At 44.8% G+C, this 22,676-nt stretch overlaps 4 protein-coding genes across 9 annotated transcripts in view; 2 read left to right on the top strand and 2 right to left on the bottom strand.

The window, feature by feature from the left end:
• Window positions 1–91: 91 nt before the first annotated feature.
• LOC119552576 (trithorax group protein osa) lies at window positions 92–7,825 on the top strand. 3 transcript variants are annotated; one of them, XM_037862203.1, is made up of 5 exons: window positions 92–1,064; window positions 4,178–4,374; window positions 5,131–5,499; window positions 6,081–6,485; window positions 7,439–7,825. In XM_037862203.1, the coding sequence occupies exons 1-4, from the start codon at window positions 125–127 to the stop codon at window positions 6,435–6,437; spliced, it is 1,863 nt and encodes a 620-aa protein (XP_037718131.1). In that variant the 5' UTR covers window positions 92–124; the 3' UTR covers window positions 6,438–6,485; window positions 7,439–7,825. The 3 variants fall into 3 exon arrangements, with proteins under 3 accessions (XP_037718131.1, XP_037718134.1, XP_037718130.1); XM_037862206.1 differs by having other exon boundaries at window positions 5,134–5,499; window positions 6,081–7,825; XM_037862202.1 differs by having other exon boundaries at window positions 6,081–7,825.
• On the bottom strand, window positions 7,038–15,589 carry LOC119552574 (CLIP-associating protein). Of its 3 annotated transcripts, none has more exons than XM_037862199.1 (2): window positions 14,877–15,589; window positions 7,038–12,972 (listed from the first exon to the last, which is right to left on the bottom strand). In XM_037862199.1, the coding sequence occupies exon 2, from the start codon at window positions 12,933–12,935 to the stop codon at window positions 8,463–8,465; it is 4,473 nt and encodes a 1,490-aa protein (XP_037718127.1). In that variant the 5' UTR covers window positions 12,936–12,972; window positions 14,877–15,589; the 3' UTR covers window positions 7,038–8,462. The 3 variants fall into 3 exon arrangements, with proteins under 3 accessions (XP_037718127.1, XP_037718129.1, XP_037718128.1); XM_037862201.1 differs by lacking the exon at window positions 14,877–15,589 and adding an exon at window positions 14,665–14,680; XM_037862200.1 differs by lacking the exon at window positions 14,877–15,589 and adding an exon at window positions 13,074–13,206.
• Window positions 15,590–17,066: 1,477 nt separating this feature from the next.
• Window positions 17,067–18,915, bottom strand: LOC119554645 (probable asparagine synthetase [glutamine-hydrolyzing]). The gene has a single exon (XM_037865645.1). It carries the CDS (start codon window positions 18,830–18,832, stop codon window positions 17,156–17,158), a length of 1,677 nt encoding a protein of 558 aa, XP_037721573.1. The 5' UTR covers window positions 18,833–18,915; the 3' UTR covers window positions 17,067–17,155.
• A 1,828-nt stretch (window positions 18,916–20,743) lies between these two features.
• LOC119555689 (adenylyl cyclase 78C) overlaps window positions 20,744–22,676 on the top strand; it is a 34,078-nt gene continuing 32,145 nt past the window's right edge. For both annotated transcript variants that reach the window (XM_037867340.1, XM_037867339.1), the window contains exon 1: window positions 20,744–21,442. The gene's annotated coding sequence lies outside the window, so the exon portion shown is untranslated. The remainder of the gene's footprint in view (window positions 21,443–22,676) is intronic.

The following is a 22,676-nucleotide window of genomic DNA, read 5'->3' as shown; positions in this document are numbered from 1 at the left end:
GGACATCGGGGCCATAGGCGATATCGATATGTTGGCCACTCGAAAGGGCGTGGGGCAGACGACTCCCGGATGTCTCCTCCAGTTCCAGTACCCGTGGGATAAGTAACGCTTTCGAGGGACTAACATGTCGGACCGATATCCAGCCAGCTTCTACGATCATCATCATCAGCTTCAGCTTCAGCTACAGCATCACCATCCCCATCCCCATCAGACGACCACGATGTCGCATTATCCGCCACAGCCCTACCGATCTGGTTACCATCCCGCCGGCTACCATCCCTACGGCTATGGCTATGGGTCTTCTGGTGCTTCTTACATGCCCAACTACTATCGCTATGCCCCGTACGCCTCGCCGCATTACAGCCAGCACCATCAGGGCATGTTCACGCCGGCTGGCCAACAGCTAATCCCCTCCAGCGTGCTCCACTACCCGCCCAGGTCGCATCCCTACCAGCAGCAGCAGCAGCAGCAGCAGCTGCCATCTCAGCCTGGCTACGAGCCACCTGCTCCCTTGCCATACAGTTCTTCCGCCTCCTACCAATCCCGCGGCTTTGGTGCCTTTGCGGGTCCAACTCCCCACTATGCTCCACCTGGCAGATCCTCCACGCCGGCTCCGAATCGCACTGTGCTGCCACCCAGCTACCTGGAACCACTTCGCAGCTACAGCGCCGAGCAGCAACATCTCGGCCAGCAGCAACATGTAGGGCAACAGCAGATGCAACACCTCCCGCTGGCCGGCACACCAAAGCTCGAGGAACCTGATGTCGAGGTGGAGGCGGTTGTCGAGTCCCCCGCCCAGCGGCTGACCACATCGCCGCCCATGATCAGTGCCACCGGAACGGACAGCGGCATCAGCAATTGCAGCACGAGGGCGAGGAGCGACAGCAGCCAGAGCACACCGGTGTATAGCGGCGAGTACCCGGTCAACATGTCCGTGGAGTCCGCCTCCTGTGTGCCGTATCACTGTCCGGCGGACGGAAGGGACTTCGAGGAGGAGGAGGTGCTGGTCCAGCCACCAGCTGCGGCGGAGACCCGGAGGGCGGACACTCCGCTCGATATTCCCGGTAAGTTGTCAGCTTTTTTATCGCCTCGCATCGCCTGTCGCTCCTTCATTACACTCTATTTAATTCGCAATTATGCAAGGCCGCGGGGGAGAATTCGAAAATTTATGCAAACATATGTCAGGCGGGATTATGTAACAAGCATGGAAGTCGGCGAGGGGCGACAGCCGACGGGCAGTTGCTTCAGCTGAAATCAACGATTGAAGGCACAGTGGGGGGTTTGGGATCGATCGGGTTGAATATAGATATATTTTAAGGAAGAAACTTCAATTAATTTTAAAAGAATTTAAAAAGACTTATTTGGAGTCTACAACATCACTAGAATTTTTAAATTGATTTTAAATGTCATGAGGTGTCAAGAAGTATGCAGTGAATTCATTGTACTTCTGGGCTTAAAATATATTGTTGCATACTTTTAGTCACCAAAAATATTCAATTTAAACGTGATTTGAAAACCCTAGTGATTTGTGGGGAACCCCTTATTATTCATTGAATATTAACCTTTAAAAATACTATCTGTAAAAGATTTGAATTAAGAAAATCGGTGGTTCCGAGCACTAGAATATTTAATAGAATTTTTTATTAAAGATTATATTAAGCAATATTGTAATAAGCAAACCAATCTTTTAAAATTCTTAGAAAGATATTCTTCTTTTGTCAACCCCACTGTGCCAATATAGCCTTATGCTGGATTCCGCATGCAAATTAATGCAAGAACTGTCCGTTCGTGTTGCCGTCATCGTTGTCAGCGTGTCCGGAGTGTCCGGAGAATCCGGAGTGTCGTCCGCAAAGCTCCTCACCGGCAGCGCTGTCCGTCAGGTTTTTCCACCAGCTCCTCCGAATCCGATTCCCCGCCTGCCCGGCATCCCTCCAATCACCCACATACTTCGCAAGCCTGACAAGCCGACGTTTTGCAAACACTCAACCAATCAGCGTTGGTTAACTGCTGAAATACTTCCGTTTTCCGACAGGAGGGGGTGGCTTTATGGATGGGTGGTTGGGTGGTTGGGCGGTTGGCCGTTGGGGCACCTACGTCATGGCGCTTCAGAGGACTTCAAAATTAGCTGTCTATTTAGGCACGCGAATACGAATACCAGAGCCGAGACTCCCCGACTTTGCCCTGTGATGTGTGGCTTTTTAATTTTTTTGTCGTGTGTGCAAATCAATAAGTCAACGGTGTACGTGGATGACCCACCAGGTGCGAAGTCAACCCACAGTTTTTTTCTAAATATTTTGCAGTGCAAACGAACTTTAAGCACTGGGAAAAATCAGCAAACTACATAGGAGATATTAAAAAAAAAGTCAAAACATTAAGAAAATAGAAAATAAGAGTTCGGGGACTCTGAAATAATTGAGGTCATTACATATTAAAATATTAAATTCTAAAAATGTAAACATTTGTGGTTTTTAGTCACTGAATATTTCTTTATTGAAAGTCTAATTTTTCTCAAACCTGAAGATTACATTTTTGTATAAAAAAATTGCACAAAAGTGTTCAATTTGCAAGTCGAAAAATTCTTAGAAGTACTTGACTATATTTTAGCATGAGTTTTATTTGTGGATGCCTTTCAAAACTTTAGGGGGTAATTTTTTTCCCAGTGTGGTGGAGTATTTGCCTGTGTTTGTGGGTGTTTTTGTCTAGAGCTACGTCGTTATCAATGGGTGTTTGACTTTCACACACAAGCACACCCACACAGCCCTATCTAAGGGTGTCTTTCTGGCCATCGGTGTGTGCGTGAAATGTCATCACAGCCAGCATGTAAATGAACTTTTCAGCGTAATGCGGTGGTTGCCGCTGCTTTCGCCGCTTTACTACCGTTAGTCAAACCGCCCAAACAGACAGCAAACACGCCCGCACACCCACAAACATGTGCACAGAAGAAAAAGTTTAGATCAATTAGGTATTACTAATATGGGATCGGTAAAAAATATCTGTAAAGGAATAAATAGTTCTGTTTTCTTATTTTTCTTAGTATAACCTTTATTAAGTTTTTAAAAAACCTTATCGAAATTTCTCTCTGTGTATTAATCAAGGGAGGAACCAACGACACCCTGAAACAAGAAGAGGAACAGGAATAGGAACAGCTCCCTGGTGCAATAGCCAGGGCTCAAATTCAACTTCAACCTCAACCTCCGTTTTTAGCCACCATATGGAGGCGAAAATCAATGTCCGTTATGTGAAATGAAGTGTAGCTCAAAAAAAAAAAAGGAATGCAATTAGAGGATACTCCCTTTAGAGGAAGAATGAATATTCATTAGACTATGAAAATCAAATTATTCAAATATCTTAAAGTTTCCAAACCATTTAAATGGTAATATCAGCTTTAGCAATTCTTGTTCTTAAAAGATTACGAAAATATGTTAATTAAGAGAGAGTCTTTAAAATGAGAACAGCGCCATGCCAAATTCAAAGTGAACGTCAAGGGTAGTTAACATTTTAATTATAGCCATGGTATTTAAGCGGCTAGTTCTAAATTATTTATAAACGGATTTTCTTTTTGAAAAACAAAATTAATCTGAATTTCTTATAATTAAATACGATTAAATCCAATAGGATATTTAAATGCAATATAAGGCTTCCCCCAATTTTTTACCTTTATTCAGTGCCCTTTGCTAAAATAATTGATTTATCGACGCAACTGATTGCAGCTGCAAATGCATGGCAGTAACTGCCATAATGGCAACAACAAGTCCGATAATATAGCCAAACTTGATGGAAATACGTAAACATTGCAGGCCGAGTCGCATGCGCCGAAAAGTGCGCTACACATTTTGTTGATTTCTCTCCGCTCTTTCGCTTGTGTGGGTGTGTTGGTCTATGTGTGTTAGCCACGTTCAACAAGTGCATGTCGCTCTCTCCCGATTCGCCCACCTCTCTCACCCACTCTCTTTCTCGGTAAAACTGATTTGATAAGCGCGTGCGAAAAAGCCCTTCGATTCCACGCCGAATGGTCAGTGCTCTGGGCCTGGTTTTTAACCCTTGATTGCCGCCTGCACGCATGACAAAATAATTAGAGTTCCCGAAAATCCGCAAGTTCCTCGAACAGGGAGTCTAATCATATTAGAGCCAAACCTATTGATTTTTTTTCGCCATCCACCTCCAACTTGTTTTCCAGATGACATAAGCGCCACGTCGCCAGTGGCCAGTGATAAGGTGAAAGCCGCACCGCCCACTCCGCCGGAAGTTGCCAGGCGTGCGGAAATCAATTTGCAGCCGGAGACAGGAGCATCCTCGGATGCGCCGACGACGCCGCAGGAAACTACTGGTGGTGATCCAATAATCGAGGCGGGCGACGAGCAGCCAGGACATGCGGTAAGTGGTGAATGAAATCGAATTAGCGTCGTCGGGGCGGGAAAAATTGCAAATTAAAGCTGCAGGTGCAGAGCAGTACTAATTAAGAGGGAATCAGGTGAGGGGGTGTATCCTGGGGCCATCCTGTCACCCCCCATCCTTTCATCCTGCCGGGATAAATTAGGCCAACAATCGGGGCCTGATAATGACAGCCGCCCACAAGAGGAGCACTCATCACCAGCCATCCTGGCCAAAAAAAAAGGGAAGGCCAAAAGCAAAATGCGTTTAGCTCCATCGACCGGCTTTACTCGTGGTGGAAACTCAGAGGGTTCTCCGTCGGAAAAGCACGGGAAAAGCTCTCGGCGAGAGAGTGGCCACGGCCGGAAGCCTTCTTACAGGGTGTCCCGGCCGTACACAAAAAAAGGGGCGCCTATTGATTTTTGGGGCGCTACGTTGAACTTCACCCGGCTGGTTGGTTGGATGGATGGCTGGCTGGCTGGCTGGATGGGATTGGAGCTGGCTGGGAGGAGGAGAGAAGGTGGCTCTTTTGGGGGTTGCCTGGTAACACGAGCTGCCATCAGCGAGCACGCGCCGGCCAGCTGGCGGGGAATGGAGATGGAAATGGAAATGAAACTGGGATTGGGAGTGGGCTATAGAGAATCCAAGGGGAGACTGGCAGCTCAAGTGCCCGCCACTTGAGCGTAACAACTTTGCCGCTGCAAAACGACTTGGAAAAAAACTAAATCGATTTTTTTTGCCTACCACTTGCAACAACAGCAGCAGCAACATCCTGTGGCGAATGCGAATAGCTGGAGTCCAACGCCGCGACGCCCGCGTACTCCGCCGGCGCCCCAGAACTCGCCAATTGGTTTTGGCCAGAATGCTAGTGTGCCACCTGCCCTGGCTCCTCTGCTCCAGCAGCAACAACAGCAACAGCAACAGCAGCAGTTGCAGTTGCAGCAGCAACAGCAGGCGGGCAACATCAAGCGGTGTGCAGCGGCTGGCAGGAACCGCAGCAGCAACAACCGCATCATCGAGTGCGATCTCATTCCGAGCAAGAAATCAAAACGGAAGGCGGCCAAAAAGGAAGCCGGTGGCAGCGAGAACCTGGAGGCTGTGGAGCCCATCGTAAGGGAACAAATTAGGGTGAGTTGAGGGATCACTTATAATTTACTTTGAGTAATATCGGATTGTATTGGAAAACAATACCTTATGATCAAAATACAACATATGTATGCAACTAGATAAAATATATTTATTTTCAAATGAGTAAAGATTCCTTTGTTTAATAATAATCAAAATAGAAATGTTTGCTTTCAAATTAAAATGACTTTTACAACAATTACCCACTTCAAGGTTCCATTTACTTTCAAATTATTAAAAATACCATCAATTCGAATAATTGAATTTCGATAGGAATATATATTTAACAGACTTATTCAAAATGTATAAATATTTATTGTAAAAATTCTTACTTTAAATTTTAGTTATTGAAAATATTTTAAGGTTTTTTTTAATTGATGATTAAATTCGGGGTAAAATATAATTATAAGAATAAAGCGGAATTAACAATCTCAAGTCTTAACTAAAAAGTTTCTTCATTTCATAATTTGGAAGAGTTTTAATGTAAAAAAATTAAATTCAGAACTTAGACTATAATTCATTAATTAAAACTATAGATCTAAAATCCCAAACCTCCACTAAAAATATCCTTCAAATCCCCGCAGGACATCAAGCCCTTGCCGGGTTTCCTGCAGGCCTTCGGCTCCACCGAAATCGGGCGCTTTTCCGAGCGATTCCTGCAGACGCCCGAGTCGCTGGTGGAACGATTGGCCGAGGAGTGCGCAGCCAGTACGCCCAGCAGTTTCGCATCTCATCCGGCCGGGGGCTACATCGATCCCCCGGCCACGCCCACACCCAGCCACTATGCCTACGAGGAGCAGAACCAAGGCGGCTATGCCAGGAATCGAATGCGGGGCTACGGCTACGAGATGCCGGACTACATGGCGTATGAGCGATATGCGACCTACGGAGCCGGCAGACCAAGGGCTCGCTACGGGGAAATCCGCTGCAACGGCTACTAGGATGCGGTCCACCGATACCGATGTCGAGCGGATCTTATATAGCTTAGGGTTAGTGTTGTTGTAGTCGTGCATAGTCGTTGTCATTCGATATTCTCTGTGTGTGCCTTTTTCGGTCAAAATTGGACAATGGATAACCCCGAAGAGTTGTTGTTGTCGGGGGCATTGTTAGCGATGAGTGCGTTCAAAATTTACCACAAGAAATAAAAATAAAAAAACAAAAGAAACAAGAAGCCAAAATATTGTTAGCAAACCATCTACATGTAAATGAATAGTAATCAATTAAGTAGTTCAATGTATTTTAAATCGAAGTCGTTTTAAATCGATTCAGAATGTAAGTTGAAATCTTGTCCCACTGTACATAAATATGCATTTCGTATATGTAACACTAGATTTTAGTCAAACTACTTGGGCAGTTGGTAATGGGATCTAAAAAGTTTTCGAGGTCTCCACGTGTTGGGAGACGTTTTTTCTCAACTTCACCGTAAATGTAATGAACACTCAAAATTGTTAACAGCACCGTTTCCATATGGAAACCATTTTTTTGGGGCACAAAATTCTGAAATCACCCCGACAAAAATCAAATAAAACAGAGCGAAAATCTTACACTTAGCAAAAAGATGTGCCATTGAAAAATATATTTAATTGAAAACACCACAATTTAGGGATTACGTTTATGTACAATACAAATACAAATTAAAGTTTAGCTACGGTAGTCTAAAGCCAGATAGTTAATGTTAAAGCAATGCACTACATTTTAGTCTAGGACACAGATACACACATACAAACACACAGATACAGATACACCCATACAGAGACACACTCGAACCACCGCACTAATTTGTACTTGGCAAAATTGATTTATTTTCTATCGATTTACTAACAACCTATTCATTTTCGAATCGATTTCTTTGTTGTATTGAGTGCCTTAATTTACTTGAATTCATTTCCAATATCTGTGCGTGAACAAATAAACGTAACGAATTTGTATGATTTACTTGTAGAGAGACAACCAAGTTCAGGTTTCAAAGGGGCCCAACAAAATTTCAAATGCAAATCGAACAAATCAATGAAGACAAAAAAGACAACCGAATTACCAAAAACGGAAGAAAAAAAATCCAAACACATCGAGCGACATTCAAAAATGTTTAATAGCGATTAAAAAACTAGTTAATATGTAAAGAAACTACTCACCAACAAAAAACACAAAGAGGAAGAAAACCTTGTAGCGTTGACATTTTATGCCAACTAAGTATTTGGAAGTCTTCGGTAAAATGAAGGAACAACAACCGAGGCCGAAATGAAATAAACCAAGTATTTAGTATAATTAAGTCCGTGTGTAAATAAATATTTGAAAGTTTGAATTTTATGAAATAAATCACGCAAAACGATTAGCAAAGGATGTTGGCAAACAAAACGCTGACTTGTTGTTGTTTACATGTTGGGACTTTTGTTTTTAACTGTTTTATTCGTTTAATTAATTTATAAATATTATAACATAACCTAGAAGTTGTTTATTGTTTTTATCATTTTGTGTGGGTTTGTGTTTTTAAATTAATTACAAAAATAGTTCAGTTGTAAGAAGAGCAGAATCGTAGTAATAATAATAGTGATTAGAATTTAGTTGAGCGGAAACGAAATAAGGATACGAAGTCTCCTGGGCTCCCAAATGAGCGAAATATAGGCTTACAAACTAAACAGAAGCATCGTAAATAGTTAGGAGCTGGTAGCTGGTGAAAACACATACAACTGAGCGACTGAGGGATAAATAGTTTATAGGTGAGGGGTGAGGGTTGCGGAGTTGGCTACAATTTTAGTACAATTAGCTGGTTTTATCGCTTTGCGTCTGCTTTATATACGCATCGATCATTGGATCATCGGTAATAATTAGTTATAAATAATTAGTTTATGTATTATATATCATTAAATGTCCGCCGCTCCTCACTTCCTTCGTAGGCCGAGGGACGCAACTCCGTCCGTGTCTTGTTTAAGGTGCTGGTGCAGGAATCTCGGCGAAGCCTCCCGCAATCATGACGAGGATGCCGCCGACGAGTTCTTCGTAGAACTTCCACCGCCGCCGATGCAGTTGCGCTGCTTCTCAATGTACACGTTGAGCAGCCTCACCTTGCTGGGATTCAGCACGGACAGCTTCGGTTTGACCTTCTCCTCACCCAAGACAAAGTACAGCTTGACGATGCAGAAGACCGCCGCCTTGCGCACCATAGACTGCATGTCGTCCGCCGATCGCGCCAGATTCGGGAACACAATGTCCAGGTGGGCGTCCGTGATCTCCGTGCCATGGTGTTCGGTCACCTCCAGCAGGATTTTGATGGCGCACAGATTGGTGGGGAACTCGCCCGTCGCAATCACCGGATTGACAATGTTGATAGACAGGTCCAGTGGCAGAGATGGTGCTATCCTTGGTATCATCGAGTCGATTTCCCGCAAGGCCTCCTTGCTGTGCTGATAGCACTGGATGATCTTCAGCAGGATAAGCTCCAGGAAGTGCATCCAGTTGTGGCGCATCTTGTTGCTGCGCATAATCTTGCTGAGCACGTGCAGGCCGGCGATGACCACGTCCGTGTGCTCCGCCTCCAGAATGTTGAGCAGCATTCGCATGATCGATCTAAAGTGCTTGTTGGGCAGCTCACAGTTCCCGCCCTTGATGCAGATCCCGAGGTTTGTTAGCGACGTCTGCAGCAGCTCCACGGGTTGGTCCTTCGTTAATGTCAAGGCCACACGGACCACCTCGCTTTCCATCAGGTCGCTGGGCAGGATCAGCTCACCGTTCTCCGCCATACTTAGCGAGACCACGTGCACCTTGGCATCGCCTGTTGGCTGCGGCGACTTGGCATTCTGAATGGTTCTTTCCCGATCCAGGTTATCTAGACGCATGGTGGCCGACTCCGGAGTATTCGACTGCGTGGTGTTGGCCGACGATTGCGTCTTGGAGTTGGAAGACAGAGAGGCACACGAGTCTTGCTGGCCCTGATCGTGATACTGCAGGTGCCCATTAAAGCCATTGGGCGCCAGCGCCGTCTGGTACTGACCGCCGAAGCAGTGCCGGATCTCTTCCGACGTCTTTTGAATGTTGTGCTGAATGTCCAACTCCGAGGAGAAGAGCAGCTCCTGCTCCACGGAGGACTGCCGCGAGCGGGGACTAGTGGAGCTCAGGCTGAGCTGATGGTGACTCTGGAGCGAGGCAAATGGACCCACAGAGGGACTTTGCAGGGGCTTAGGGCTGCTACTGCTCAATGGAGAGCTACTAGGCGAATTGGCACCCGAATTGCCACTTTGGCTTTGCCGCCGCATGTGCGACTGAATGCAGGAGCGCGCCGAGTCCTGGTACCCCTTTGGCAGATTGGCCAACAGCCGGGTCATTTGCGGCGTGTTAAGGTTATAAAGGGCAACCAGGCAGCTCCTGGCCTGGGAGCGCAGTTCCATCGACTTCTGGTCCGCCGCCAGCTGGGCCAGCTTGAGGACCGTCCGCTCGCAGGCCTGACTCTGGTCGCTAGGGAAGTCGCTGCTCTTGCAGTATGTGTTGGCCAAATCCGTGAGGAAGCGCAGGATGGCGATACGCGTCTTGGTTGTTGGCGTCTGCGTGGAGTCCGAGATGATCCTGAATAGCTCCTTGAGCTGCAATTGCGTGGGGAAGTATTCGTGCACCACCTGTAGCGTCTTCCAGATCTTGCTGTGCATCGAGTTGAGGAGATCGGTGCCCAGTTTGTTGAATAGTCGCGTCAGCAGGATGAAGAGCCAGTCGTGCAACTCGGGTGCATGGACCAGAATCAGCTCAGTGACCGTGTCCAGGAACAGCGAGTACACCTTGGTATGTGTGTCCATGAACATCTTGCGGAACATGTCCAGAACGCATTGCAACTGCTGCTGAGTGAGCTCCTTTCCATCGGCTAGATACTGGGTGAGGCTGATCAGCCCATCCTTCCGTTCAGACCAATGCGTCGAGGCGCAGAACTGAATGATCGTCTCGATGTCATCAAATGGCGCCCTCTGCGTGCTCCAGTCCAAACGGGAGTGGCTACCGCTAAGCGAGTAGTTGGATTTATTGCCTCTAGTGTAGCTGGAGTCGAAAGATCGCTCCGAGCACACAGAACTGGCCTCGGAATCGATGTCATCGGACTCGTCGCGACCCAGAAGCTTCCTGCCCATCCGCATTCCACCGCTGCGCATGTAGTCGCCGGACACATAGTCCGGTTGTCCATCATCTGCGCCGCCTAGTGTGTGCTCCGCTTCTCGGGATTGCGCCAGAAGTCGAGCTGCCGCCGATGGTCTCACGGGGTTGTTCCTCTCAGGCGTTCGCCGAGATCCCGCTCCTGTGGAGTACATACTCCGCTTCATCAGTCCACCACCTGACCTAGTTGGACTCGTTTCCCTGGAGCTGGCTGTGCTTCGTGGGATTCCAGAGGCCTTTTTGGGTATGGCGCCAGTGGCTCCACGATAGTAGTTACTAATTCCGCCGTACTGATCCCGCAGCTTAGTGCTTGGCGAGGTGGAACGTGATCCTGGCTGCGATTGAGACACTCCTGCTCGTCCCCGGGGGCGTGGCGTTACCGATCCCGGCGTGGTGGCCGGCGTGCCACCGCTATTGGAATTTAAACGTGGCCTGGGGAGGGATCCACTGGCCGCTGCTCCTGTCATCGGTGCCTGCTGGGAATTGCTGGGGCCCAGCGGCTTCCTTTGCCTTGAATAGAGTGTATACTGCGCTCTGGCTTTGGCTCGTTGGGCAGCAGCAGTGTCCACGGCCGAAATGGATCGCATATTGGGCGTGGGCTTCTGCAGAGTTCCAGGAGTTCGGCCAATGCGGGATACAGTTCGCCTTGTTTCCGGTGGAGCAACACTTCCTCCTCCTCCACCGCCCTCTCGCTCTCTTTCCAATGCCCGCTGGGCAGCTATATCTAGGGTGCCATATATCTGATCTGCCAGATCCGGAAAGTGACGTCTGAAAGCCCAGTAGGCACATCTGGAATGGCGGCGAGCCTCGCTGTCTGCATCGCCAATGGACTTCTTCAAAGTATCCCTTAGGACAGTGCCATGCCTTTCCAGCGCTTTGGTTTGCCACTCCTCGAAGAGCAGCACCATTAGCTCGCAGAGTGTGGATCTTATGTCCTTCGATTTTGACTGATTTAGGGTTTCGGTGTAGATCTTGAGCAGCTTCGGCGCGTGCGTGTACTTGATAATGTACTTCAAAGCCAACGTGGAGGCTGATGCTATGACCTTTGCGCTGTTCTGTATAAGATTGATCAGGTGCTCCAAAATGCTCCAGCAAAAGGCATCCAACTTGTTCCTTAACGTCTTGGACATGTAGGCGATGGTGATACACGCCTCGCGGATCACCTGTGAGCGCAACTCTTCCTTGAGGATGTCCACGAAGCTCAGCGACAGCTCCTTCAGCTGCACGGCCACAAATTGCGGCTGGGTGTGATAACTAAGTATAAGCAACGCCCGGATCTTCTTCAAGGCATCCACGCGCTTTTCCCAGTCGGCATTCTTGTCGCTGATGATCACCAACACTTGCTTGTAGATGTCGTCCATGTCCTTGGCGTGAAAGATGTTTAACTGTGGGACCGTCTCAAAGCTGGCCTCAAAGGTCTCCATGGTCACGGCGCCGGCATCGCCGCTCACATCGTTCGTACTGGGTTTGGAGCGCAGTGATGACGAGACAGCCGAGTGCAGTGGCCGCTTCATTATCCGGGTGGGTCGCTCCCTCACCCCAATGTTGTCAGCCTCATCCAGGCCCACTCCATTGCCATTGCCATTAGTGTTTTTCAGGGCTGAAGGCAACAGAAGGCCTTCCTGCTTGACCTGGTCGAACTTTTGCTCCAACATCGCCAATTTCGAGGCGGGCACGTCCTCCATGCGACGTAGGTCTGGTCGCAGGCGATCCCCCACATGTTTGTAGATCTCGACCAGCGTCTGAATGGCAGCTTCCCTCACATTGACCGTGGGATCGCCGAGAAGGGCACAAACTGGTGGAATATAGACGCGCACGCTCAACTGCTGGGTGCCGTACTCATGAAGCGCATTCACAATTGTCTGCAGGAACTCCTCGCGCACCTTGGCGTTCTTGTGCTTGAAGCAGCTGGTGGCCAGCTTATCGATCAGCGCCTGGGGCGGAAGCACTCGGTGCTCCATTAGGTCGCGCAGCAGAAGTTGGGCCTTCTCGCGGACTGTGTCCCTACTGTCTCCCAACCTATCGATCACATGTGGCAGAACGGTGGCTGTGTATGCATTAAAATCGCTGCCCAGTCGCTTGATAAGCTCCGAGAACGCCTCCAGGGATTTTTGTGCAATCTTAAAGTGGCTGCCCGTCAGCCAGGGCATCAATCCGTCGATGAGGAAGCCCATGTCCGTGCAGACAATCGAGTTTGTGTCGTCGCTCAGGAATGTCACCAGATCCTCGGCGAGCTGCACCTTCACGCGCATATCCGCCTTGGGCATCTGCTGGATGAAGCCATCCAGATCGTTGGGCTTGCGGTAGGCCATCGTTCCGGGTGTCTATCCGTCCTCCGTGCACCGGCAACTGAAATAAACCAGGAGGTTGTTAGTGTTGCTGCAGTAGTTGCCAAATTAAATTAAAGTTGCATGAGACTGGGGCAAATTTTGGCGCAAGGATGCAGGTACCATAAAACTGAAGGGCTATTAAATACGAAATTGATGGCAAAAACAGGAAAGATTTCAGAGCAGTGAAAAAAGTGTGTTATTTGTATTTGAGAGAACGTTTACAAGTGTACGGTATAAAGCGAACTGATATTTTGTGCTAGGAATTCCATGTTAGGATTTCAAAACTACTACATGACTAACTTGACATTGGTTTTTTTATGTTTGAGATTTAAACATTTTATCATTTTATTTCAAATATATATAATATTAGTAATATATATAAGGATAATGTTACCAAAGAAAGTAAATGGGTTGTAAAACGACAACTGTAAACTTTCAAGAACTAACAACACCGTATCACAAGAAATAGCTTCTAGGAATTTTATGATATACAAGGCTTACTGGGGAAATGGTACGATAAGTTTTGTGCATGGTGTTTGTATTAAAAATCCGAAAATAAGTAGTATTTCTTAATAAAAAAACAACGAAACCCAAAGTATCTTTTGTCTAGAAATTCAAAGCAATGACTAACAGAATGTCCTAGCCTCCCTGATGAAATGTTCCCGCCAAATCCTGCACATGCTCATCGGCCTGTATTTTATCTGTGGTCTGCTCGTGCGCAGTGGAGCCCCAAGAAGCAGCAACAGCCAGTTAGTTGGCCAACAATTTGCGTGTGAGGTGAAGTCACAGAGCCAGAATAGCGATAAATCGAGAAGGTAGCAGTAGGGGAGTGGAGTGGAGTGGAGGAGTGGGCCCAAGCCCGAAGAGAGCTGGAAATGTAGGTGAACGGCTGTGCGGGTGGCGATGGGCATGGATACATGGCTACATGGATGTGTGGCTGCATGGATACTTGGATACTTGACTGCCAGAGTTGCCGGAGGGGGTTTCGGGGGCCACGGACACCCAGATGGTGGGGCGTTGTTACGTGCACGAAACGTGAATCATCTCAGGGGCGCCGAGAGCGTGACGAAGTCAGGGGAAAAGTGGGTGGCGGACAGGAAGCAACGTGCTCTGTCTATGGATTTATATATGGAGATTCGGATTCGGATTTGGATTTGGGATTCGATCAGCAACATTTTTGGCATTGTGCGCTGCCGTCACAAAACCACAATTTGCGTGCGGAGAGTAATATTATTTATACGCACTGAACAACAAAAAGCGGTTTTGGTATAAGAACAATCTGCCAATAACTATAATTAAAGATCTTTTTAGAGACCAAATGGGAACTAAAAAGGTTCGTTTGAAACAAAGTAGACAAGGCAAAACTAAGGTCACAGCCATTAATATTAATAAATCAAGTGCTGAGTGCCAGGTCCAAAACTATAATAAAATCATACCGATTTTTCTTTCTGTGGAACAATAGACTGGGCAGAATGAGATAATATATCTAAATTACTAAGCAACAACAGCGACTTGTTGAGAGCGAACGAGAGCGAGAATTCGGAGAGAATCGGTTTCTCATTCCACTAAAAATTAGCATTTGCATACGCAATTTTCTATTTATAAAAAAACATCAACAAAACTTGCTTTCGTAACTATTTTTCAGGGTTTTTCGCGGCGATAAGATATGAACTTGTTAATCAAAGTGCTGGTATTCGAGGTTAAAATGAACCTAAGAAAATGTTTGCCAGCAGCTGGTCGTCCGATATTTTTGGTTAATTAATTGTTGAAGAATTGCCGGCGAAGGCGACGTCATTCAGCGGCTAAATGTCACGAGAAGAGAGAGCAGATGAGAGAAGAAAGAGCGGAAAAGTGTCTTATTTTAACACAATTTTGTTTTTGTATCTTCATGATACGCACTCACACACACACACACACACATACCTATTTGCAAATCCGGCTGCGCTGCTTCTTCCTCTTTTATATTTCTCCTCCTCCTCTTCTTTGCTTTTTGTTTTGGGCTGGGCCGCAGCAGCAGAAAAAAAACTTCAACAACTGCTAGTTGTTGTTGCCCTTTGGCAAGCCGAAGAATTGATTTTCCAGTCGTCGGTTGGAAAAAGCGTTGCCAAACACCGCAAATACGCGTAACGAGTTGACTAAATTTACTTTCGAGCACAGCCAAATTGAACAATTGCCCCGCAAAATAAAAAAATTTAAAGCAGAGATCACAGTTTTGTTTTGTTTGCTCTTATTGTTGTTGTTGTTGTTTGTGGGGCAGCGCAGTCGGTTTCACTTTGTCATTGGTATTTGTTGTTGTTGTTGCTGCTGCTGCCGCTGCTGTCTGTACCGTTATTGCTGGGCTGCAACAACAAACAGTTCACGAAATTCCAACGTCTTCGGGGCAGCGCTAGTTTTTCTCCCTCCCACTCGCTCGCTCTCTCTCTCACTCTCTCCCTCTTTCGGGTGACGCGCTTGGGGTCAGGTCAGAGGCTGTGTTTTTGCACTGTGTTTGCGGTCGCCGAGCGTTTGCTGTGCCCGGCAAACATCACATTTTGCTGCGATAAGGCATCGGTTCGCTGTTTGGCCACGGCTTGCGGGTTTATTACACGGTTTTCAGCTTAATTTCAGCAGCGTTTCGCCACCCCGTTGCGTTGCAAAAAAACTATCGATAGTTTGGATTAAAGCGCCCCGTAAAATCGAAGAGGAAGAGAACTATCGATAAAATACCAAAAATGCCAAAAATAAATACCATTAAGTACCATTTCACTTTCAAGAAATACCGTGTAAATACTATTAATTTTTAAAATAATTTCAAGGGTTTCTTCTGATTATATAAAATTTTTTTAATATAATTTAAATTTAAGATTTCTCATTTTGCTTCATTTATATAAAAATTAGAAATTATTGTGTAAGTACGCTAAAATTAAAAATGATCTTTTTAAATAACGCGGTGAAATTAACCAGACAAACTCTACGTAACTCTATCAAAAAGAGGGACAAATACGCAAAACAAGATTATATATTATGACCTTTATGAAAATAAGAGTATATATATCATCAGTATATTTTACAGTCATTTTATGGCTTTAAAAATACCATAAAGTATTTAAGATACTATAAGTGACCACGCAGCCTGCGGTCATACTTCCAAATTCGCGTTGCCAACTAATTGAAACCGTTATTTTTAAGTGTGAAAAGTTATGTGTCGTTACATTAAAATATTGGATAGACTTTCCAAAAGTTTATTTTTCTTATTTATGTGTCTAAAGTTGTTTTAAATTATAATTGGATTATTATTGAAGTCCAAATTCTTTTCATGGAAAATACAATGAGTCCATTGTCGGCTTTTGTTGTCGGCGTGACATAATTCCATTAAAAACCGTAGTGCTAATGGAATTTTATCAGTCTCGATATCAACATTAAGGTCTCCATTGTGCGAATAGTGTTGTTGTTTCTTGGCTCTTTCGGATTTGTCGTATTTTTCAACACCCACATTGAGAATATTATATTATATGCCTTATAATAACATTACCAAGTACATTCCTCAGTCAAGTTTCGTTATGAAATAATTGTTTTACTAAAGTTATTGCGTATTAATTTATTAAAAATCATAATTTGGTTTGACTTTATGTATCAAATTTATTTTGTTTTATCAACTTTTTTGAATTTCAAAAAATCTGAATAAAGAATATGTTTCTCACAAATGACTGACTTACATGTTGAGTTCCAAATTATCGCCAAAATTATTTACATACATGCTGCTTTTTCTTCACTCAAATATACAAAATAATAAGATTTCATTTATAGATTTTGTAGTCGTTGGCAACAATGCATATATAGAATGCTTAACTTAGCCTCTCTTAACCGGCGCCTTTAACAATAAGTACTTTATACACATACATAAGTGTCTAAAGTCAGCAATTGGTTTGATTGCCGGTTTTGTTTAGTAAATAAAAATATTCATTACAATGCATATTAATTGTAATTGACGGCAGCTGGTTTCCTACTTAGTTGCCAAGTGGAGCGCGCACGTGTCAGTGGTCGACATATGGCACAATATCTGTAACCATACACCCGCTGCGTTATCATATGGCAGAATAAATGCATATATAAACATTTTGAACACCTCTCGAATTGACTACCAATTAAAGAAATTTATTGTGCCTGTCTCGGCAGATGCCGATTGGAATTCTTTAGACTAGACTAGGTTAATTAAGGTTCTATCAGTCTTTGTTGACCTGGTGGACGGCCTGAGCCCGTCCGGATGGATCCTCCGGACAGCCCCAATCGAGACGTGGCACCCATCGAGTTACGGTTCGGGCGGCCGATTCTCCGGGAAATTGTTCGGCAAAAATGCAGCGATAATAGAAGGCCTCCTTGGTGGTGGGTGTGTTGAAGGGGAACCGCAGGGCGGCTCCGGCGAACTCCTTATCGCTTACGTGGCTGGTGGCCACCCGGCGGATGCTGTCGATCCAATCGTAGCCCACTCCGTCGGAGAACTGCTCCTTCTGCCGCCACAGGACATCGTCGGGCAGATAGTTATCCGCAAAGGCAGCTCGCAGGATGTACTTCTCCAATCGCTTTTGCTGCTCCCCGCCGAATTGGTTAAGAGGTCCAGGTATCTTGTCCTCCGGCCGGATCTGCATCACATGGTTAACGAACCCCGTGTCCAGGAAGGGTACTCGCAGCTCCACTCCCTTGGCCATGGCCACTTTGTTGGCCCTCAAACAGTCGGATAAATGCAGCTGCTGCACTCTCTTCACCAGCTCCTCGTGGAAATCCTGGTAGTTGGGAGCCTTGTGGAAGTACAAGTACCCACCGAAGATCTCATCCGCTCCCTCGCCGGAGAGGATCATCTTAATACCCGTGCTCTTGATATATCTGGCCAGCAGCAGCATGGGTAAACTGCATCTCACGGTGGTGACATCGTACGTCTCCAGGTGGTAAACTATATCCCGAATGCCATCCAGAGCCTCATCGATCTGGAAGATGATCTCCTTGTGGTCGCTGTCTATGTATTTGGCCACATGTCTAGCAGCCTGAAAGTCGGGGGCATCCTTCAAGCCCACCGAGAAGGTCTTCAACCGGAAATTGGGATCCCTTTCCCGCATTATCTTGGTGGCAATGGAGGCTATGAGGCTGGAGTCCACTCCGCCTGAGAGAAGAGCGCCCAGGTGGACATCGCATTGCAGATGACTGCGCACCGCCGACTCCAAGTTGGCCCGGAGCAAGGATAGATCGCAGGTTTGGGTGGGCACCTCCTTGATCCAGGGTTGCTCGAATCGCCAGCAGGTTTTCTGCTCACCAACTTTACCAAAACGAGCCTCGCCAGGCGTAAAGGTCTCCACCTTGGAGCAGGTATCCACCAGGCACTTCATCTCGGAGGCCACCCAAAGGTTGCCCGCCGCATCCTCACCCACGTACATGGGTATTATGCCAAAGGGATCTCGGGCCAGCAGGACTTCCTTGGTCCTGCGATCGTACAAGGCAAAGGCAAACATTCCGGTGATGAACTGCAGCAGATCCTTGCCATAATCTCGGTACAGTTCCAGTATCACATGGCAATCGCTTTTGGGCTTGTAAGTGCCACGTTTTTTCGCAATCTCCGCCGAAAGTTCCAGATAGTTGTAGATCTCTCCATTGGCCACCAGGATGAGGTTGCCATCCTCAGAGACGAAGGGTTGATCGCCCATTTCCACGCCCACAATCCGGAGGCGTTCGTGGACCATGGCCACTCCTTCCGAGGCAATCACGTAGACCCCGGTGGAATCCGGACCACGATGTCGCTGCTTTCCACTTTGCCTATAGGCCAGTTCCCTTAAACTGTGCTTGCTGCCGTGGAGAACTTGCGGGGGAATCGGTTCTCCATCTCTCGAAAATATCGAAAATATTCCGCACATTATTGGTTAATTTTTATTTATTTATTTTTAAATATAAGTTCAAGCGAGGTCCGCCGTTTGCAAAGTCCGAAAACTGAATAAACCTATTTACCCCGGAGCGCTCTTATTTATTGCCAAAGCTCTCTGGCTCTGGTACTCTTTATATATGGTATATCCCTCGGCATTTCTCGTTTTGTTCTCTCAACTAATCAGTATGCTTTCACGTGCTTCCAGTTTTCTCACACGGTTTCTAGAAACTCACTACTCTTAAAACAAAGTCGGCAGAGGAACATTTTTTGCAGAACCCCAAAATTACCAAATAAAATTACTATAAATTATTTCCATGTATTCATTTACCTAGGCTTAACAAAAGTAGAACAGCTGTCAGTGGGTAAAAACTTGATAAAGAATATGCCGGGTAGTCTGTTTACCATTTACCAAGCTCTTTTTATGCTCTCTGGACACTCTTCGACTCACAGCTGATTTCTTTTTATCAACGATTTCGTCATCCAATTTATCCCCTTTTTAAGGGTACATAAATTTAGCAACCATGTATGGGTTACCCCATGTAAAAGCCATTTAAACGAGTAATTTATTTTATTTTAACAAATTAAAGCTAGTATATAATACTAAAATTAATATTTTAAAAAAGAAGGTACGCTGGAAGCTAAAGTCCTTCCTTTATTTAACTTATTTCCTTAAATAAATATCTTATTGTAATTTTTCATTAAAAATTAGTTTGTGTTAATTCTTAATTAATTGATAGAAACAAACGAAAATTAATAAGATTATATTATAATTAATATATGTTTAATAAGATCTAAATGTGTTAAATATATATACATGTATAAATATTCCCGGACATATGTAAGTGCATCAATAAACTGTTTTGAATAAAATTTTCAACAAGTTTACTTCTCTCTATTTTCTCGATTTTGGGTGAATGCCAGGTTTATATAAAAAGAGTGAACAAAAATGAGTGTTAAATTCACCAACAGAGAGGGAGACCGGTTTATTTTATTAAGGTCTCTGTGGCAGTTTCGCTCTTTTGCGCTCTGATTATGTTAGCAATACATGAACGTATGTGGCATATACATATATATTCGAATAATGTTAACCAAATAATATGAAAAAAAAGGTATTTCAGAAACATATATTTAAGGTTCAACCCTTATAGGACTTGTCATTAAAATATCCCTTATGTCTTATTTCCATTTTGAGATTTCCATTTCTGAGAAATGAACCAATAGGTTTTAATGGCTTGATATGTTTAGTTCTGATTAAATAAACTAATTAGTTAAGCAATGGTTTATAATTGGGTAAGCATTTAAGAAAATATAAGGCAGGACAAAACTAAAATCATAGGTGTTTTTTGGAAGTTATAAGACATTTATAAAAATATTTAAAATTTGGGAAGTATTTCAGTAAAGGATTTAAATTAAACAATTTAAACCACGAAATACAAATATCTGAGTATTTAATATCCGTTGCAATAACATCTCGGGAGATGTTATAAAAAGCTCTGTTATCTCTTGACCATCTGCAATAACATGATGTTACCGAAAAGCTCTGCCCAACAGCCATGTTGGCTAACATGGCGCCAAGCTAACAGGTGGTTGCCAGTGGTCCACGTCGCCCGACTTTCGACTTCGACTCCGCTCCATGCGATAAATATGTCAAGTGGCCGCAGATAAACAGAAATCTCCCGTGTTTAATTATGCAGACGTTTTAATTACGCATCTAACACTGACTGACGAATTTGCACAGTGATGTCATACCAAATGGTGCGAGCCACGGCAAACATAACCCGAGATTTATGACCCGCGGGGCCCGAGATGCGCTCCTGGGTTTCTGGCGTGCGCGCTTGTTGCTTCCAAGTCGTTTGGTCGGCGACGAGCGGCCTTTCAATTCAGTTGCCGATGGAACGCGACACTGGGCGGCAGGAAGTTGCGTATACGACGCATTGTCACTCGGCAGGTGACGCGGATCGGAAGTCCTTTATTCGCGCGCTCCCAGCGATTTCAATGTCCCTTTTGGAAAAGCGCCGTCAAGGTGCTAAGTGCGTGTAATTAGTCGAAATTGAATTAATTGCAAAGAATTTTGAATTGAGTTACGTTGACGAAATGGCGGCTGCCGAGCCGAAAAGTGAAAAGTGACTGCTGGTGGGGAATCACCGCCGGAAATGGTGCGTAAAATAAAACGGCCCCAGGCAGAAGCTTGAAAAGTTTGAAAGAGTTTTAAGAAAGTTTTAACACGAGTGTCAAAACAAAAGGGACTTTTCCTATTTTGTCAGGCTTACATATAAAGTTTTATTTCATAAAACCAGAGTTTTATTTAAAAGTGATACTATTTCAATAACATTTTTTTATCAATAAAGTAACTGACTTACTGAAATGAAATGGTGGACACTTCTAGTAAAAATATTAAAAGTGATAAAGAATAACTGATTGCCAATAAAAGTGCGGCAATTGACTTGCATCAGAATGTCTTGATTGAAATGCCCTCTTGAAATGGAAAATAAATTGAAGACATATCAATCGTGGAATTTCCAAATCTCTTCAGAAAAGTTTAGCTCGCTTCGCTGACCGAAAACCATAAAAACGGACACAACTTTCAGCGCGAAAAGTGAAGGTAAATTTGTGTGCTACTCAAAAATATCAAATCAAAATCAAGTAAAGCAAACTTTTTATCGACGCCCAGCCCGAAAATCGAAGGGAATCGAGCATGACCTATTACTGTCACGTCCGTTTCCGGAATTCCTGGGAGATGGGCAAGAACACGGGCCACCAACTTTTGGGTCACGTTTGCTGTTTTGGCCGAATTAAAATGGCCCGAGACCCATTTACCAGACCGAGATACACATTGCCATAAAATCGTGGGCAAATAGAGCAACCTCCAAGTAGGGGCCAATTAATTAAAAAGTTTTCACGCGGCCAAAATCAAATCAACAATTTTCCCAAGTATTTGGGCATAAAATTCGAATTGGAAGTTTTTGACAATCAAGTGGGATGAAGGGAGATGGATGTTCTGCATTTAGAAAAAATCTTTTTGAAAATAAAGCATTTTTTTCAATTTTCTGGAACTAAGATGAATGTAAAAAAAACTTTATGGGGATTCCGCGGAATTTTGACTTTGAACATAAATTTAAGCTGTAATCGCTTTAGTAGGTTAGTCATGTTCGTCACTTTGTTGATAAAATATTTAATAACCTTTTTAAAACAGAAGTAGAGTTTTAGCTACTCTCTGAGTCACTTAATATGATAAAATATATTTATTTTTTAAACTTTAACTTATTTGTTATATAACATGTATAGTCATTATAGTGAAAGAAATCCGAAATATTATTCTTAATTTCTTCTCCCAGTGCATTGTTGTGGCTTGTTATTGTGTGATATGGCGCAAGGATACGTATACGTATCCGGATCCGGATGCGGCAGAAATGGATAACCGTGTTGTCTGCAGCCGGCGGAAATCAATTCACATTACTGCAGCCTCAGTGAGCTGCCCAAAAAACTTTGTGCGCAGCGGGCAAAACGCAAATAAATTGGTGGTTTTCGAGAACCCGTTCGAATCAGGGGGTTGATTAGGAAGCCATCCATCCTTTAAGACCCTTTAGCCACCTGCCGCCCACCGGGTGTCTAGCCGGGCGGAGTGCTTGACCCCGAGGTGACCCTATAAATAGGCGTATGCAGCCTCCACAAGGACTATTTTTAATCGCCCGCTCGCCCACTTTCGCTATCTTTAAGCTCTTAATTAGTTTTATTTTTTGCCACGGCCCATGTGACGTGACACATATTCGGCTTTTGGAGAAAATAGTTGAATGACCAGTAGCGAAACACACTGCCCTAAAGGACACGCCCTCGAC

This window comes from Drosophila subpulchrella, chromosome 3L (assembly GCF_014743375.2).
Source record: "Drosophila subpulchrella strain 33 F10 #4 breed RU33 chromosome 3L, RU_Dsub_v1.1 Primary Assembly, whole genome shotgun sequence".
NCBI lineage: Eukaryota > Metazoa > Arthropoda > Insecta > Diptera > Drosophilidae > Drosophila > Drosophila subpulchrella.
This window is presented reverse-complemented; position numbering and strand designations above follow the sequence as displayed.

What these genes read in the sequence shown, in the direction of transcription:
- LOC119552574 (XM_037862199.1), bottom strand. Translation starts at nt 12,935, where the DNA reads ATGGCCTACCGCAAGCCCAACGATCTGGATGGCTTCATCCAGCAGATG.
- LOC119554645 (XM_037865645.1), bottom strand. Translation starts at nt 18,832, where the DNA reads ATGTGCGGAATATTTTCGATATTTTCGAGAGATGGAGAACCGATTCCC.
- LOC119552576 (XM_037862203.1), top strand. Translation starts at nt 125, where the DNA reads ATGTCGGACCGATATCCAGCCAGCTTCTACGATCATCATCATCAGCTT. An exon ending in CACTCCGCTCGATATTCCCG is followed by an intron (nt 1,065 to 4,177) that starts GTAAGTTGTCAG and finishes CTTGTTTTCCAG; the next exon opens with ATGACATAAGCGCCACGTCG. An exon ending in ACGAGCAGCCAGGACATGCG is followed by an intron (nt 4,375 to 5,130) that starts GTAAGTGGTGAA and finishes TTGCAACAACAG; the next exon opens with CAGCAGCAACATCCTGTGGC.